Source organism: Amblyraja radiata, chromosome 30 (genome assembly GCF_010909765.2).
Source record: "Amblyraja radiata isolate CabotCenter1 chromosome 30, sAmbRad1.1.pri, whole genome shotgun sequence".
NCBI classification, from domain to species: Eukaryota; Metazoa; Chordata; class Chondrichthyes; order Rajiformes; family Rajidae; genus Amblyraja; species Amblyraja radiata.
Genome location: NC_045985.1, coordinates 19821091 through 19837459, shown reverse-complemented (window position 1 = coordinate 19837459; position 16369 = coordinate 19821091). Strand labels below are relative to the sequence as shown.

Below are 16369 nucleotides of genomic sequence, written 5' to 3'. Positions count from 1 at the left end.
GGAGGCCGGGGGTAGTTTAGTTTAGATACAGCACGGAAACGGGCCCTTCGGCCCACCGAGTCCGCGCCGACCATTCGCACTATCCCACACACACCAGGGACAATTCACATTTTTACCGAAGCCAATTAACCTACAAACCTTCTACGTCTTTGGAGTGTGGGAGGAAACCGGAGCTCCCGTAGAAACCCACGCAGGTCACGGGGAGAACGTACAGACAGCGCCCTTAGTAAGGATCGAACCCGGGTCTCTGGCGCTGTGAGGCAGCAACTCTACCTCTGCGCCGATGGGAGGGAAGGGGTTACTCTCACTTTAATTACCCCGCTTTGTTACCCCATTGCTATTTGGACTTTCATGCTTTAATTGCCCCCTCTGTGTTTGAACGCTCCGCCGGTTCCTACCTGTCTCAGTGTGGTGATTGTAGACCGTTAATGTCACGTTGGCTTTAACAGTGCTGTTTCCGCCGCTGTAAATCGATATCACGTACACTCCGCTGTCGTTGAGCCGTAAATCCCGCAGTAACAGGGACCCATTCTCGGGGTAGAGCTGGACTCGCCCCGTGTGGGAAGGACTGGTCGCCCAGCGATCTGAACAGTTACAACCGGGTCGGGCAGGGTGTAGAGGGCAGTCTGATCGTCTGAGTCTCACGAGCGGAGTGCAGTTTGATCGGCTCAGTCTCACAAGCGGAGTTGTGCTGTTGTGTAAACGCCACTCTAACGTTTGCAGGGAGCAGGGGTCGGGTGTGGAGTAGCAGCTGGCGAGAAGGGCCGAGCGGCCGACGGTCCCGTTCACTTCTCTGTCACGGACGCTCACGGAGACGCTGCTTCCCGAGGCTGCAACACAACAGGTAAAGGATCAACGGGTCTCGGTTACAATCCCGGGGCACGACCGTCTCAGCGGGCCCGTGTGACCGTGAGGTCAAGCAGCATCTGTGTGGAGGGGAGCGGGGAGGGAGGGTAGGGGTAGAGAGAGAGAGGGGGAGAGGGAAGGGAGCAAGGGAGGAGGTAATGGTGGGTGCGGGTGTGCTAAAGCAAAGCAAGAATTTTATAGTCCTATCAGGGACACAAGACAATAAACTCTCTTGAACCCTTGAACTTGAATGGGGGTAGTGGAGAGGAGGGTGGAAGTGGAGGATGGTGTGTGACGGAGGGGAGGATAGTAGGGGAGGGGGGAATGGGAGAGTGGGATAAGGGGAGTGGGAGCGGAGGGAGATGAGGGTGGGGGAGTGGTGGGGGTGGGAGGTGAGGGTGGGGGGCAGTGGACGATGAGGGAGTTGGTGGATGGGGAGAGGGTACGGGGCAGGATGGTGGGGAGAGGGTGTTAGAGCGGGGAGTGGAGGGTGTTAGAGAGGGCAGGGGGATGGGAAAGGAGGGAGAGGAGCGGGAAGGGTGGGTAACATGAGAGGGTGAGGGTTGGAAAAGAGGGGGGTATACAGTTGGGGGAGGGGTGAGAGAGGCGAAGGTGCGGGGGAAAGGCTAGAGTGTGAATACTCGCTGCAACAACACACTCGGGGAATTGGCTTTAACTCAATATAACCGGTTCCCTGCTGGCGCGTTACAGGCTGTGAAATGTTCTTCGGGGTCACGAAGACGCTCTTCGGATCACGGTGGCTTTTGAACAGTACAACCGATACACAAAAGGGCTGGGACACACTGGCCTTCTTCGGCCCACGGGGATAGACTTCGGCTTTGTTTAAGACAGGCGTCAGTGGGGATTAGATTTCACAGAGTGAGGCTAAACGCAAATTGGAGGAACAGCATCTCATATTTCGCTTGGGCAGTTTACACCCCAGTAGTATGAATATTGATTTCTCTCACTTCAGGTAACCCCGGCATTCCCTCTCTCTCCATCCCCCCCCCCTCCTCAAGTCGCACTAGCTTCTCAAATTTCACCCAACAAACAGCTAGCAATGGACTGTTTCCTTCATCATTGTTACTTTTTTGCGTATCTTTCATTCATTGTTCTTTATCTCTCCACATCACCATCTATATCAAATATATAGATATATATTTGATCTATATCTCTCGTTTCCCTTCTCCCTAAATAGTCTGAAGAAGGGTCTCGACCCCAAACGTCACCCATTCCTTCTCTCCAATGATGCTGCCTGTCCCGCTGAGTTACTCCAGCTTTTTGTGTCTAAGACTTCCACTGATCCTTTATTTCCGCCAAAGGTCACATACATTTGATTTCCACAGACAGCCCGCTCTCTCTACGCTGCCCCAACCCCCGCTCCTTCTAATCTACACCATCCCTCTCCCACCGCTCCTTCTACACCGTCCCAACCCCCAGTCCCTCCAAACCCCTGCTTTCTCCACAGCGTCCCACAAAGCCAGAGCTACTCATTTCAAGCGGCAGTTGTCCGCAGCGGTTGTCATCCCCACACTACAATACATGTTCATTTAGTTTAGTTCCGAGACACAACGCGGGAAACAGGCCTTTCGGCCCACGGGGTCCACGCCGACCAGCGATCCCCACACACTATCCTACACACACTTGGGATAATTTACATTTACACCAAGCCAATTGATCTTCAAACCTGCACGTCTTGGGAGTGTAGGGGGAAACTGAAGACCTCGGAGAAATCCCACACAGGTCATAGAAACATAGAAACATAGAAATTAGGTGCAGGAGTAGGCCATTCGGCCCTTCGAGCCTGCACCGCCATTCAATATGATCATGGCTGATCATCCAACTCAGTATCCCGTACCTGCCTTCTCTCCATACCCTCTGATCCCCTTAGCCACAAGGGCCACATCTAACTCCCTCTTAAATATAGCCAATGAACTGGCCTCGACTACCCTCTGTGGCAGGGAGTTCCAGAGATTCACCACTCTGTGTGAAAAACGTTATTCTCATCTCGGTTATAAAGGATTTCCCCCTTATCCTTAAGCTGTGACCCCTTGTCCTGGACTTCCCCAACATCGGGAGCAATCTTCCTGCATCTAGCCTGTCCAACCCCTTAAGAATTTTGTAAGTTTCTATAAGATCCCCTCTCAATCTCCTAAATTTTAGAGAGTATAAACCAAGTCTATCCAGTCTTTCTTCATAAGACAGTCCTGACATCCCAGGAATCAGTCTGGTGAACCTTCTCTGCACTCCCTCTATGGCAATAATGTCCTTCCTCAGATTTGGAGACCAAAACTGTACGCAATACTCCAGGTGTGGTCTCACCAAGACCCTGTACAACTGCAGTAGAACCTCCCTGCTCCTATACTCAAATCCTTTTGCTATGAAAGCTAACATACCATTCGCTTTCTTCACTGCCTGCTGCACCTGCATGCCCACTTTCAATGACTGGTGTACCATGACACCCAGGTCTCGCTGCATCTCCCCTTTTCCTAGTCGGCCACCATTTAGATAATAGTCTGCTTTCCTGTTTTTGCCACCAAAATGGATAACCTCACATTTATCCACATTATACTGCATCTGCCAAACATTTGCCCACTCACCCAGCCTATCCAAGTCACCTTGCAGTCTCCTAGCATCCTCCTCACAGCTAACACTGCCCCCCAGCTTAGTGTCATCCGCAAACTTGGAGATATTGCCTTCAATTCCCTCATCCAGATCATTAATATAGATTGTAAATAGCTGGGGTCCCAGCACTGAGCCTTGCGGTACCCCACTAGTCACTGCCTGCCATTGTGAAAAGGACCCGTTTACTCCTACTCTTTGCTTCCTGTTTGCCAGCCAGTTCTCTATCCACATCAATACTGAACCCCCAATGCCGTGTGCTTTAAGTTTGTAAACTAATCTCTTATGTGGGACCTTGTCGAAAGCCTTCTGGAAGTCCAGATACACCACATCCACTGGTTCTCCCCTATCCACGCTACTAGTTACATCCTCGAAAAATTCTATAAGATTCGTCAGACATGATTTACCTTTTGTAAATCCATGCTGACTTTGTCCAATGATTTCACCACGTTCCAAATGTGCTGCTATCCCATCTTTAATAACTGACTCTAGCAGTTTCCCCACTACCGATGTTAGACTAACTGGTCTGTAATTCCCCGTTTTCTCTCTCCCTCCCTTCTTAAAAAGTGGGGTTACGTTTGCTACCCGCCAATCCTCAGGAACTACTCCAGAATCTAAAGAGTTTTGAAAGATTATTACTAATGCATCCACTATTTCTGGAGCTACTTCCTTAAGTACTCTGGGATGCAGCCTATCTGGCCCTGGGGATTTATCGGCCTTTAATCCATTTAATTTACCCAACACCACTTCCCGGCTAACCTGGATTTCACTCAATTCCTCCAACTCCTTTGACCCGTGGTCCCCTGCTATTTCCGGCAGATTATTTATGTCTTCCTTAGTGAAGACGGAACCAAAGTAGTTATTCAATTGGTCCGCCATATCCTTGTTCCCCATGATCAACTCATCTGTTTCTGACTGCAAGGGACCTACATTTGTTTTAACTAATCTCTTTCTTTTCACATATCTATAAAAACTTTTGCAGTCAGTTTTTATGTTCCCTGCCAGTTTTCTTTCATAATCTATTTTTCCTTTCCTAATTAAGCCCTTTGTCCTCCTCTGCTGGTCTCTGAATTTCTCCCAGTCCTCCGGTATGCTGCTTTTTCTGGCTAATTTGTACGCCTCATCCTTCGCTTTGATACTATCCCTGATTTCCCTTGTTATCCACGGATTCACTATCTTCCCTGATTTATTCTTTTGCCAAACTGGGATGAACAATTTTTGTAGTTCATCCATGCAGTCTTTAAATGTCTTCCATTGCATATCCACCGTCAACCCTTTTAGAATTAATTGCCAGTCAATCTTGGCCAATTCACGTCTCATACCCTCAAAGTTACCTTTCTTTAAGTTCAGAACCATTGTTTCTGAATTAACAATGTCACTCTCCATCCTAATGAAGAACTCAACCATATTATGGTCACTCTTGCCCAAGGGGGCACGTACAACAAGACTGCTAACTAACCCTTCCTCATTACTTAATACCCAGTCTAAAATAGCCTGCTCTCTCGTTGGTTCCTCTACATGTTGATTTAGATAACTATCCCGCATACATTCCAAAAAATCCTCTTCCTCAGCACCCCTGCCAATTTGATTCACCCAATCTATATGTAGATTGAAGTCACCCATTATAACGGTTTTGCCTTTGTCGCACGCATTTCTAATTTCCTGTTTGATACCATCTCCAACTTCACTACTACTGTTAGGTGGCCTGTACACAACACCCACCAGCGTTTTCTGCCCCTTAGTGTTTCGCAGCTCTACCCATACCGATTCCACATCCTGCAAACTAATGTCCTTCCTTTCCATTGCGTTAATCTCCTCTCTAATCAGCAACGCTACCCCACCTCCTTTTCCTTTCTCTCTATCCCTCCTGAATATTGAATATCCCTGGATGTTCAGCTCCCAGCCTTGGTCACCCTGGAGCCATGTCTCCGTGATCCCAACTATATCATAGTCATTAATAGCTATCTGCACATTCAACTCATCCACCTTATTACGAATGCTCCTTGCATTGAGACACAAAGCCTTCAGGCTTGTTTTTACAACACTCTTACCCCTTATACAATTTTGTTGAAAAGTGGCCCTTTTTGATTTTTGCCCTGGATTTTCCGGCCTGCCACTTTTACTTTTCACCTTGCTACCTATTGCTTCTACCCTCATTTTACACCCCTCTGTCTTTACGCTCACACATTTAAGAAACCCTTTCCCTTTAACTCCATCCCCCACTAGCCCATTCGACACCCCACCCCCCTTATTCAGTTTAAAACCACCCGTGTAGCAGTGGCAAACCTGCCTGCCAGAATGCTGGTCCCACACCTGTTAAGATGCAATCCGTCCCTTTTGTACAGTTCCCCCTTACCCCAAAACAGATCCCAGTGATCTAAGAATCTAAATCCCTGCCCCGTGCACCAGTTCCTCAGCCACACGTTCAGGTCCCGTATCTCCCTGTTCCTGCTCTCGCCAGCATGAGGAACTGGAAGCAAACCGGAGATAACAACCCTGGAGGTCCTGCTTTTCAGCATTTTTCCGAGCTCTCTAAAGTCACGCTGCAGAATATTCATCCCCTTCTTTCCGACATCGTTTGTGCCGACATGCACTACCACTTCCGGGTGTTCACCTTCGCCCTTGAGGATTTTCTGCACTCTGTCCGTGACATCCTGGATCCTGGCACCAGGAAGGCAGCACACCATCCTCGAATCCCGTTTGTTGCCGAAGAAACCCCTGTCCGTACCTCTCACAATGGAGTCTCCCACTACAATGGCGTTGCCTGCCTTAGGCCTTTTTGGTTTTGGCTCAACAGCCCTATTCGCATCACAAGCCAGTCCGTCGCCCAGTGTAAACACCTCTTCTGTCCCGACAGCTTCTAAGTGGGTGAACCTGTTCACAAGAGGTACAACACCCGGGGAAGTTGGCATTCCATGCTTCCCTCCCGTTCTCACTGTCTCCCACCTTCTCTCTTCCAGTACCTTAGGTGTAACAATCGTACTGTAGGACTTGTCGAGGAACGACTCCGTTTCTCGGACGAACCGGAGGTCATCCACTTGCTTCTCAAGTTCCCCAACACGGCCCTTCAGGAGCTCTACCTGGATGCACTTCTCACATTTGTAGCAGCCAGAGGCACTAGCGGTGTCCTTGACCTCCCACATACTGCAAGCATCGCACTGAATCAGCTTGCCTGACATCTCCTTCTTTCGTCTCCTCGCCGAAGACTCTCGAGCCAAAGACTCACACTTTTCTCACAGGGCACTTCCCTCACAAGGCCGCTCACTCACTGTCGCTCGCTAAGAGCAGTCTTGCTTAAATTGACTGATAAATTGCCTGATTTACCAATTTACAAACCAAATTCCTCAGTTTTCAACTGTTTTCCCAGCACTGAAACAGTTTTCACTTCTCTCCTCCCACTTGGGCTAGAGCCAATCAGTCGTATCTCTTGCTAAACTCCTGCTGCTGTTGTTGCTCCCAAAAACTACAGTTCTGAGTCAAGTCTGCCTGTCCTTGGCCTGTACTTTAACTGTTTTCACTTCTCTCCTCCCACTTGGGCTAGAGCCAATCAGTTGTATCTCTTGCTATACTCCTGCTGCTGTTGTTGCTCCCAAATCTACAGCAGTTCTGAGTCAATGAACAAACTCCGTAACAGACAACACCCAGGGTCAGGATTGAACCCTGGTCTCCGGCGCTGCAAGCGCTGTTCGAGGCAGCAACTGATTTTGTGTCTTTGTGTCATTGGAGCGATTTCTATCTTTAATTTGTGTATTGATGATGTCCTTATTATTTATTTTTCTCCGACTATATGTTTTTTCTCTCTTCTGTTTAATCTTTGTAAGGTGACCTTGAGATTTGAAAGGCGCCCGAAAATAAAATTTATTATTATTATTATTATTATAACTCCACGCAGCGCCATTCAAAACAAAATCAGTCAAAAAAATCCAGAGGAAAATACGACACCTACCTCAAACACAGACGTGTTTTTTTTGTGCAGGAAGGAACTGCAGGTGTTGGTTTAAACCGAAGATAGACACAAAAAGCTGGAGTAACTCAGCGAAAAAATGCAGCGAAGATTCATGAGAATGTTCCCTGGACCCAAGGTGTGAGCTATAGGGAGAGGTTGAACAGGCTGGGACTATTTCCTTGGCGCGCAGGAGGATGAGTCGTGAGTGTTTTACTCATGTCCCAGATAGAACAATGGAGTTCTTACTAGCAGCAGCACAACAGAATATGTAAATATTGTACACTGTAAAGAATATAATACACGACAGAGAGAAAGCAAGTTCGGTGTGTGTATATATGCACATACTCACAAACACACATATATACATCAAAGATAGACTCAAATAGCTGGAGTAACTCAGCGGGACAGGCAGCATCTCTGGAGAGAAGGAATGGGTGACGTTTCGGGTCGAGACCCTTCTTCAGGCTGGTTAGGGATAAGGGAAACGATAGATATAGACGTTGATATAGAGAGACAAAGAACAATGAATGAAAGATATTAAAAAAAGTAAGAATGATAAAGGAAACGGGCCATCGTGTATATATGTGTGTGTGTGAGTATGTGCATATATACACACACTGAACAATAATACCAACAATAAGAGTGCAAAAAAACAATACTAATCTATGTAGTTCAGAGCTAATGGTGGTGATGAGAGGGAGGGAGGGAGGGAGAGCGAGCGAGGTGGGGGGGGGGGGGGGGGGGGAGGGAGAGAGAGAGAAAGAGAGTGATGGAGAGAGAGAGAGAGAGAGAGACCAAACGAGACCACACTTCAAAGATAACAGCGGCTCAGTACACTTCTGTACACTTAGCTAATCTGGAGATTGTGCTGTGGTATGGCCATACTTTACTGAACTGTATTACAGATTAATTTCACTGTGCAATTTGCACATGTAACAATAAAGCACAATAGAACAATTGAACAAGGCCATGCACTCAACCAACTGGTTGATAAATTTTAAGTTGAAGAAAATCTTGCAGTTGAAGAAAATGTGAAGAAAATAGCACAATTCACAACAATCTGAACTTTGAAATGAGTTGCCCAATAATATCGAATGTAGAGTGAAAGTAGCACAGAAGACCATTCAGCCTTCCAGTTCGTGCTGGCTCTTTACAGAATAACTCGCTGGTTCCACACAGCATTCTCCATACTTTTCTAATTATTTTTCTTGGCATATTTCTCCACTTCCCTCTTAGAAACCACAGTGGAACCTACCCCCACAACCCCAGACAACAGTGTGTTCCAGATCTCAACTTTGTGCTTTATTAAACAAAAAAAATTCTTCTACCCAGAGATCCTGCCTGTCCCGCTGAGTTACTCCAGCATTTAGTGTCTGTCTTCGGTGCAGTAGGATTTAGTGCGGTATCTGCAGTCCCTTCCTGCAAGTTTCACCCCATGTTGCTCTAAATCGACGGGAAAGGTTTGGAAGGGACATCAAGCAAGTGGGAATAAGTAGTGAGGCAACGTGGTTAGTATAGATGTGTTCAGCCGAAGGGTCTGATTCCGTGCTATATAACTATGACTATCACTCTACCCCTTTATTTCACACCCAAGGCTTCCAATCCTAGATCGCTCTTTGAAGAAAACTCTACATCAAGACCTTTCAATATTTTATATATTTATCATCAAATCAACCTCTCTTGCACAATAAAAGCTGTCCCAGCCCCTCTAATCCCTCTTCATAACCATTCTCTCATTCTCTTTCATATTCTCCAAGTGTTAGTATAGATTATTGGCAGTATGCCGAGGTACAATGAAAAGCTTTTGTTGCATGCTAACCAGTCAGTGGAAAGACAATACATGGTTACAATCGAGTCATCCATGGTGTACAGATACAAGATAAAGGAAATACATTTAGTGCAAGATAAAGTCCAGTAAAGTCTGATCAAAGATAGCTCGAGGGCCTCCAATGAGATAGATATTATCTCATGCGGGCTTGTAGGTTATTTGGTCTCTGTAGATTGCTACTAATGTGTATGGAGTGGAAGACAAGTGGATGTTTTCAAGAGAGAGTTAGATATAGCTCTTAGGACTGATGGAATCAAGGGTTATGGGGAGAAAGCAGGAACAGGGTACAGATTCTGCATGATCAGCAGCGATCATATTGAATGGCAGTGTGGCTCGAAGGGCCAAATGGCCTACTCCTGCACCTATTTTCTATGTTTCTATGAATAACACGGAACTAGTGTGCATGGGTGATCAATGGTCAGCGTGGACTTGATGGGCTGAAGGGCCTGTTTCCATGCTGTACAGTCATGCAGGATGGAAACAGGCCCCAGAGCCAAACCTCCCTTGCTGACCAAAATGCCCCATCTACACTCGTCTTACCTACCTGTACGTACGTTGTTCCATATCCCTCTAAACCTTTCTTATCCATCCTGTATCTGTAAATGTTTCTGGGTCCTCTCTATCGTGTTCATACCCTTTCTAAAATGGTCGACAAGAATTGAATATATCACTCCAGTTTGAGGTTAAACCGGTGTTTCACAAATAGTTCAGTGTGACTTCTCTGCTTCTAACCTCTAGCGTTCTATGAATAAAACTCATGATTGCGTGTACCTTATTAACTGCTTTCTCAATAGTCCTAGTCACGTACCATGACTTGTACACACGTAATGCGTAAAGCAGCCACTTTGCACAGATGAGGTTCCCACAAAGAGAAAGCCGGTCTGATTCAACCATTTGTTTCAGTGACTTGAAGAGTTTAGTTTAGTTTAGTGATACAATGTGGGAACAGGCCCTTCAGCCCATCGAGTATGCACCGACCAGAGATCCCTGTACACTAGCTCTCTCCTACACACTGGTGACCATTTACCATTTACTGAAGCCAATTAACCTACAAACCTGTATGTCTTTGGAGAGTGGGAGGAAACTGAAGCACCCAGTTTATATATACACATACTCACAATTACACACGCACACGCACACACACGCACGCGCACACACACACACACACACACACACACACACACACACACACACACACACACACACACACACACACACACACACACACACACACACACACACATATATTTACATACACATACACACATACTCAAGCAACAATGTTGGTCAATAATGGTAAGTGAGAAATGTTGAACAAACAAGCAGCAGATGCTGGAATCTGGAGCAAAAAAAATAAAGTGCGGGAGGAACTGAGTGGGTCGGGCAGATCTATGGAGGGAAATTGCGTTCCTTTTAGCAGGTAGTATTTTAGAGAATAAAACAGAACAGTGGAGGAGACACATGGAATTGCAGGTGCTGGAAACTGAATCAAACAAGCAAAGTGCTGGAGGATTCAGTGGGTCTGGCAGTATCAGCCTGAAGAACAGTCTCGACCTGAAACGTCGTCTGTCCATTCTCTCCACAGATGCCGACTGACCATCTGAGTTTCCCCAGCACTTGGTGTTTTTCTCATATAACAGTGCAGCGCAGGAACAGTCCCATCGACCCGCCCGTCACGGACAGCGGATCCACGCCACGGACCGGGAATGAAACGATACAATACGATACAGCTTTATTGATCCCAGGAGGTAAATTGATCTGCCAACATTCATAAACACAAAATACATGGAACATGAAATTAAAGTGACGAGTGGAAAGGATTGGAGATGCGCAAAGATTGGGGAGGAGGGGGTGGTGGGGGAGATGGGGAAGGGGAGTCATTCTACCCCACAACAGAAGGGATAGGATTTATACAGCTTGATAGCCACAGGGTAAAACGATCTCCTGTGGTGTTCTGTGCTGCATCTTAGTGGAACGAGTCTGTTGCTGAAGATGCTCATCAGGTTGACCAGTGTGTCATGGAGGGGGTGAGCTGTATTGGCCAAGATGCTCCGCAGTTTGAAGAGCATTCTCCCCTCTGGATCACCTCCTATGAATCCAATTCCGCTCCCCGTATGGAGCCAGCCTTCTTGATGGTTTTGTTGATTCTGTTGGGGTCCACGGCCTTCACTCTGCTGCCCAGCACACGACAGCGAAGATGATCCTGCCGAGAGTGGAGGGAGTGGGATGGAGGGCCAGTGAGCAGACCGGCTGCGGGAGGGGGTGCAAGGTCTCGACGGGGGAGTGGGCCGCTGGAGGCCCTGCAGCAGCCTGGGGCTCGGCTGGATCGGGCGCTGCTCCAAGAGGCCGAGCATGTGGACCGCACGTGGCCTACAGCGGTGGAGCAGTGATGGACCACACCACGGCTACGCTTGGCCAGGCCGAGCCTGCAATGACACCAGGACAACAGACCTTCATGATCAGGTCAAGATCCCTGCACTTACACCAACTGGGACTTGGAAATGGCCCCAAACTGGTGACTCTGTACATTGTCTCAGTGTACTACCGTGATACACTTGTACTGTAGCTGAGATGCTGATCTAAGATGTATCTACGTGCTTATGTATAGTGTTACTTGTACTGAACTGTACACAAAAATGAATTTCACTGGACCTCGAGTGTCAGGGGTTGTGGAGAGAAAGCAGGGGAAAGGGGTTGAGAGGGAGAGATAGATCAGCCATGATTGAATGGTAGCGTAGACTTGATGGGCCAAAAGATCTAATTCTGCTCCTATCACTTGTGAGCTTATGTGAGATATAAAGACTGTTGACCTATTGAAACATTTGGCCCACAATGTCCATGAAGAACGCAACGCCGGTCTAAACTATTCTCTGTCTGCACATGATAAATATCCCCCTATTCCCAGCATATCCATGTGTCTATCTAAAAGCCTCCAAGACACCACTATCATATCTGTCTCCATCACCTTGGCCACCATCCTCTGTGTAGAAAGATAGAAACATAGAAGTATAGAAATTAGGTGCAGGAATAGGCATTCGACCCTTCGAGCCAGCACCGCCATTCAATATGATCATAGCTGATCATCCAAAATCAGTATCCCATTCCTGGTTTCTCTGCAAATCACTTGATTCCGTTAGCCCTAAGAGCTAAATCTAACTCTCTCTTGAAAACATCCAGTGAATTGGCCTCCACTGCCTTCTGTGGCAGAGAATTCCACAGATTCACAACTCTCTGGGTGAAAATGTTTTTCCTCATCTCGGTCCTAAATGGTCTACCCCTTATTCTTAAACTGTGTGACCCCTGGATCTGGATTCCCCCAACATCAGGAAAAACAACAGCCCCTTCAGCCCAGCTTGCCCACACCGGCCAACATTGCCCAGCTACACTAACAGGCTAAAAGCAGCGCCTCGCAGGGTGGCATAGGTGGGCAGAGGAAAGACCACTGTTATATATAATCTTGTTCAAAACACTAAATGCCAGAGTGACTCAGCGGGTCAGGCAAAATCCAGAGAAGCATGGAGTCACAGAGTGATACACCGTGGAAACAGGCCCTTCGGCCAACCGAGTCCATGCTAACCAGCCGACATACACTCGGGATAATTTTACAAATTACTGCAGACTTGAATTAATAAACAATTGATCTTGAATTAATCTGCACCAGACGTTCCCCTAACACAAACCTGACCTGTTGGCAATCCCTTTGTGCAGTAACAATTTATAGTCATAGAGTGATACAGCGTGGAAACAGGTACTTCAGTCCAACTTGCCCCAGATGCACTCGTCCCACCTGCCCGCGTTTAGTCCATATCCTTCCAAACATGTCCTATCCATGTTCCTGTCTAACTGTTTCTTAAACGTTGGATATAGTCCCAGCCTCAACTACCTCCTCTGGCAGATTGTTCCATTCACCTGCCACCCTTTGTGTGAAAACGTTACCCCTCAGATTCCTATTAAATCTTTTCCCCGTCACCTTAAATCTGTGTCCCCTGGTCCTCGATTCACCTATTTCCCGATCTATTCCTCTCGTGATTTGATACACTGTGGAGGATTCCGATGTGGAAGGAACTCGCATTTACAACAAAGACAAATAAAACAATCTCACCGACTTACCCGAGAGACAAGCCCAAGTGGCGGCGAGGATGAAAATGCTGGAGAAATCATTTTCCCTGCGAGTTCTTCGCCGCGGTGTACGACGCTCGGACATCACCAGTTCGAAGGTGGCTTGCGGCGCTTCAGCGAGAGCGGGTACCAGTCACAAAAACACAGCGGCGCAGAGGTGGAGTTACTGCCTCACAGCGCTTGCAGAGCCAGAGCCCCGAGTTCGATCCCGACCTCGGGTGCTGTCTGTATGGAGTTTGCACATTCTCCCCGTGACCCGCGCAGGGTTTCTCCTCGATCTTCGGTTTAAAATTGGTATGAATGTAAAATTGTCTCTAGTGTGTGTCGGATAGTGTTAGTGTGCTGGGCATCGCTGCTCGGTGCGGGCTCGATGGGCCGAAAGGTCAGTTTCCGCGCTGTACCACTAAACTACAAAGTAAATGAAACACAACTGCATCGGGGCCAACAATCGCAGAGGTAAAGCGAAACGTCTCCTCTGTCAGACTTCAAGTCGAAATTGCAGGAGGCGCCAGTTCTTGTCGAGAAGCGGCTCTGGGAGGGGGAGGTGTTTAATTTCGTGCGGCTCTCCATCTGAACAACTCGCGGGTTCAAACACTTTCCACAGCAAACTGTGTACATTGACATGTTGTGTCGATCTACGGCGTAAACCGGCTTCCGCAGTTCCTTCTTGTATAAACCACGAGGGGAATAGATCGGCTAGAAGCACAAAGTCTCTTGCCCAGAGTAGGTGAAGCGAGCACCAGAGGGCATCGCTTTCCGGTGAAGGGGGAAAGATTGGGCAGCTTACAACCCAGCGGTATGAACGTCAATGTCTCTAATTACCAGTAACTCCTCCATTCCTATCCCTCCCCTATCTCCCCCCATCCCCATCCCCCACCCTAGTCAGCCTTCTAGTTAGCAACATAGAAACATAGAAAATAGGTGCAGGAGTAGGCCGTTCGGCCCTTCGAGCCTGCACCGCCATTCAATATGATCATGGCTGATCATCCAACTCAGTATCCTGTACCTGCCTTCTCTCCATACCCCCTGATCCCTTTAGCCACAAGGGCCACATCTAACTCGCTCTTAAATATAGCCAATGAACTGGCCTCAACTACCTTCTGTGGCAGAGAATTCCACAGATTCACTATGTGTAAAAAATGATTTTCTCATCTCGGTCCTAAAAGACTTCCCTCTTATCCTTAAACTGTGATCCCTTGTTCTGGACTTCCCCAACATCGGGAATAATCTTCCTGCATCTAGCCTGTCCAACCCCTTTAGAATTTTGTAAGTTTCTATAAGATCCCCCTCAATCTTCTAAATTCTAGCGTGTACAAGCCGAGTCTATCCAGTGTTCGCATCCTTGTACCCCTGTCAAGTATGCACATTTTCCCTGTGACCATGTGTTTCCTCCAGGTGCTCCAGCTTTCTCCCACATCCAGAAGACGAGCGGGTTTGTGGGTTACCTGGCTTTTCCAAAGGGCTTGTCCCACTGCGGCGACCTAATCCGCGATTTCTGGCGAGTTTGCCCTCGACTCATACTCGCAGCATGGTCGACACAAAGTCATAAGAGGTCTTCGTAACTCTCCTTCATGCTCGAGAGTAGTCTTTGCGTACTCGATGCTTCAGCTAGGTCGCGGCATTTTTTTCAATGTCAAAAAATGCCCGCGAGTAATAAAAGGTCGCCATGGGAAAAATCTATCATTTTTTTACTCGTAGGCAAACAGGAAGCAAAGAGTAGGAGTAAACGGGTCCTTTTCACAATGGCGGGCAGTGACTAGTGGCAAGGCTCAGTGCTGGGACCCCAGCTATTTACAATATATATTAATGATTTGGATGAGGGAATTGAATGCAACATCTCCAAGTTTGCGGATGACACTAAGCTGGGGGGCAGTGTTAGCTGTGAGGAGGATGCTAGGAGACTGCAAGGTGACTTGGATAGGCTGGGTGAGTGGGCAAATGTTTGGCAGATGCAGTATAATGTGGATAAATGTGAGGTTATCCATTTTGGTTGCAAAAACAGGAAAGCAGACTTTTATCTAAATGGTGGCCGATTAGGAAAAGGGGAGATGCAGCGAGACCTGGGTGTCATGGTACACCAGTCATTGAAAGTAGGCATGCAGGTGCAGCAGGCAGTGAAGAAAGCGAATGGTATGTTAGCTTTCATAGCAAAAGGATTTGAGTATAGGAACAGGGAGGTTCTACTGCAGTTGTACACAGGGCCGGTTTTAAGCCGATTTGACCGATTGCTCCCAATTGGGCCCCGCGCCTAGGGGGGCCCCGCACTAATGTTCCGTACTTCGTATGGAAATACGAATTCTCTTTGTTAACTAAAGTTTTTTTTAATTCGCCATCCGGATTTTTGTTTTAAACGAACATGTATAACCAAAGATCTTCTAGCAGAGCTCCACTATAGGAACTTTGTGTATAACAACCGCTGCACGGCCATCAGACACAAACGATGTGTTAACTAGTACTGTTAGCACTTCTTATCAGCAAGTACTTAACTCGTTGTTATACAATCATGTCATCAATGCATCCATCCGCCTTCCTCAGTAAATGTTATTGTGTTTTGAACAAGTATTAATAACGTCGTGTTCCTTTGAATAAAATTCACGCGGCGTCATTAATACTTGTTTAAAACACAATTACATGTAGATGTAATGTAGATCGATGACACGTTGAGAATTTCTTTAAACTCACCATCATGAGTGAGGGCCCCGGAGCGCGAGAAGGGGCTTCTTCCTGGTGTGCAGGTTAGTCATTCACCTACCGACCCACGTTGTGTCTCTTTGTGTTTTGCTCTCTCCCTCCCTCTCTCCCTCTCCCGCTCCCCATCTCGTCTCTCTCTAGCTCTCTCACACTGTCGCCTCGGCATTCCCGGAATCATTGACGTTTTGCGGTAGACAAAAATGCTGGAGAAACCCAGCGGGTGAGGCAGTCGCCTGGCCCGCTGAGTTCCTCCAGCACTCTGTGTTTTTAGTTTGGCTCTGAAGTTGAAGGTGGCTCAACGGGACGCGCAAGGGCTC

At 47.4% G+C, this 16369-nt stretch overlaps 1 protein-coding gene across 1 annotated transcript; it reads right to left on the bottom strand.

The window, feature by feature from the left end:
• Positions 1 to 309: 309 nt before the first annotated feature.
• Positions 310 to 13485, bottom strand: LOC116990023. The gene is made up of 2 exons (XM_033047548.1): positions 13353 to 13485; positions 310 to 830 (listed from the first exon to the last, which is right to left on the bottom strand). Exons 1-2 carry the CDS (start codon positions 13444 to 13446, stop codon positions 310 to 312), a joined length of 615 nt encoding a protein of 204 aa, XP_032903439.1. The 5' UTR covers positions 13447 to 13485.
• Between the last annotated feature and the right edge of the window lie 2884 nt (positions 13486 to 16369).